Source organism: Talpa europaea (genome assembly GCF_964194135.1).
Source record: "Talpa europaea genome assembly, chromosome: 13".
Lineage (NCBI taxonomy): Eukaryota > Metazoa > Chordata > Mammalia > Eulipotyphla > Talpidae > Talpa > Talpa europaea.
This window is the reverse complement of record NC_140080.1, coordinates 46,556,026-46,557,940: the sequence shown is the minus strand read 5'-3', so window position 1 is coordinate 46,557,940 and position 1,915 is coordinate 46,556,026. Positions and strand designations below refer to the sequence as shown.

Sequence of the window (1,915 nt, the reverse complement as noted above, 5' to 3'; positions counted from 1 at the left end):
TTTTATCAAGTCTTGACCTGCACTCTGGCCAAACACACACCTACAGAGATGAGTGAGAGCAAAAAAATAAAAGTAGGAGGAAATCAGCAGAGTAAGAAATTGTCACAAATCATAAGTAACATGTGCATGTCTGACCCAAAATTTGCCCCCTGCACACAATAAAAGTAGTACATGTTAAGAACAAACTTGAGCTGGAATAAAGGGAAAGAAAAATGCACAGTTTGGGTTTCTAGTTATTTTGTTTTCCCTCTTGGCTGTACCTACCTGAATTTGTCATAAGATATAGAAAGGAGAAAAGAGAGCTGCACAGAGTTTTGGTTTACCTGCCAGGGAACCTACAGGGCACTCTGAAGTCATGGCAACACAATCTTTTTAAAGGTCTTCCGCAACTCTTGGCTGCGGAAGGCATAAATCAGAGGATCAATCACTGAATTACACATGATGAGTATGAGGTACACGTTGAAGTAAGACATGAAGCAAGAACAGTAGAGGTTCTGGGGACAAGAAATCATCAAAATGAGATGGAGGAAAAATGGAGCCCAGCACACGATGAAAACACCCAGAAGCATGGTCAGGGTGACTGCGCCTTTCATGCTGGTCCTTTGCCGCACAGAATCAAATCCCGGCAGAGCTGCTATCTGCTGTGTGTGAGTCCGTGCCAGGAGGAACATATGTATATAGAGAGACACCATGAGGAACAACATAGTGAAGAACATGGCTATGAGGCAAATGATGACATAAGTGGATTCGTAGTAAATGATGAAAACAATGCCGCAGCTTGTGCAGAAGGTCCAGATGCAGGCAATAATCACCCCAGAACGCTTTACTGTCATGATGTGGTTGTAGCGCAGGGCATAGAAGATGGTGACATACCTATCCACAGCAATAGCCAGCAAACTGCACATGGAGGCCACCACAGAAATGCAGATCATGGAATCCAAGACATTGTCGATTTGCCGCACAAAGGCATCTGCTATCACGAGGTGCTTATTATTTATTAAGTATATGGTGATGGTCTCCCAGGCATTGGACACACTCACCAGCATGTCAGCTACTGCTAAACTGCAAACAAAGAAATACATGGGTGAATGCAAGTTCTTGTTCTTTACAATGGCACTGATGACCAAGATGTTCTCTAAGAGACTGATGAGCCCCAAAGTGAGGAACACCTCTGCTGCAATGCCCATATCCCCACATGGTGAAGACTTGTTCTTGGCATTTGGTCCTGACAGGTTACCCTCTGTGGTGTTCAAGTGGAAATCCAAAAAATGCGGGTGAAATGAGGAATTCATTGCTCTTCTTTTTGGCCGCAAACTTACTGTAAAACAGGTTTTTAATTCATGATTCAGAGAGGTTAACAGCCCACCAAAGAACTGAAACAGCATGTCAAAAGCAAGCACAGCCTAAGAATGGGCGTGAGTGGACTCAGTGCATTAGTGTGAGGTAAGTGTGCCACTCTGCCCTGTATCCATGATCCCTGCAAAAGCATGCCTCAGCATGCAGGCTTGAAATTTTCACAACTTCCTCTGCCCTCCTTCTTTTGGGATCCTGTTCTTTCACATACCTCTTACATGAAGGGACTATACTCGGGGCCCTTGGACAACTTGGCTTTCTGTGTTATGAACCAGCACACAGGTTCACCGTCAATGGTATCACCAACTCACAACATACAAAATCCCTTCAATCTCCTGATTTTCATGTTCCTAAGGCTCCAGCACTGAATTTTCCTCATGTCAGCTCAGATTTTTGGAAGGATATACTGGCTCTTATCCTCTTAAAAGGACAGATAATGAGTCTTCATAACATTTGCCCTCCCTTTTCTAAAACCCACCACGATTGTCTCCATACTTGAACTGAGATTGTGACCAACATGAGTACAGTCGCATATGAAAAGTTAACTGTTCTCAGTTCATAA

General features: G+C 43.7%; 1 protein-coding gene across 1 annotated transcript; it reads right to left on the bottom strand.

Annotated features, from left to right (window-relative positions):
• Window positions 1–353: 353 nt before the first annotated feature.
• On the bottom strand, window positions 354–1,292 carry MC5R (melanocortin 5 receptor; the record flags this gene model as incomplete). The annotated part of the gene is made up of 1 exon (XM_084252093.1): window positions 354–1,292. The coding sequence occupies one exon, from the start codon at window positions 1,290–1,292 to the stop codon at window positions 354–356; it is 939 nt and encodes a 312-aa protein (XP_084108219.1).
• Window positions 1,293–1,915: the final 623 nt, after the last annotated feature.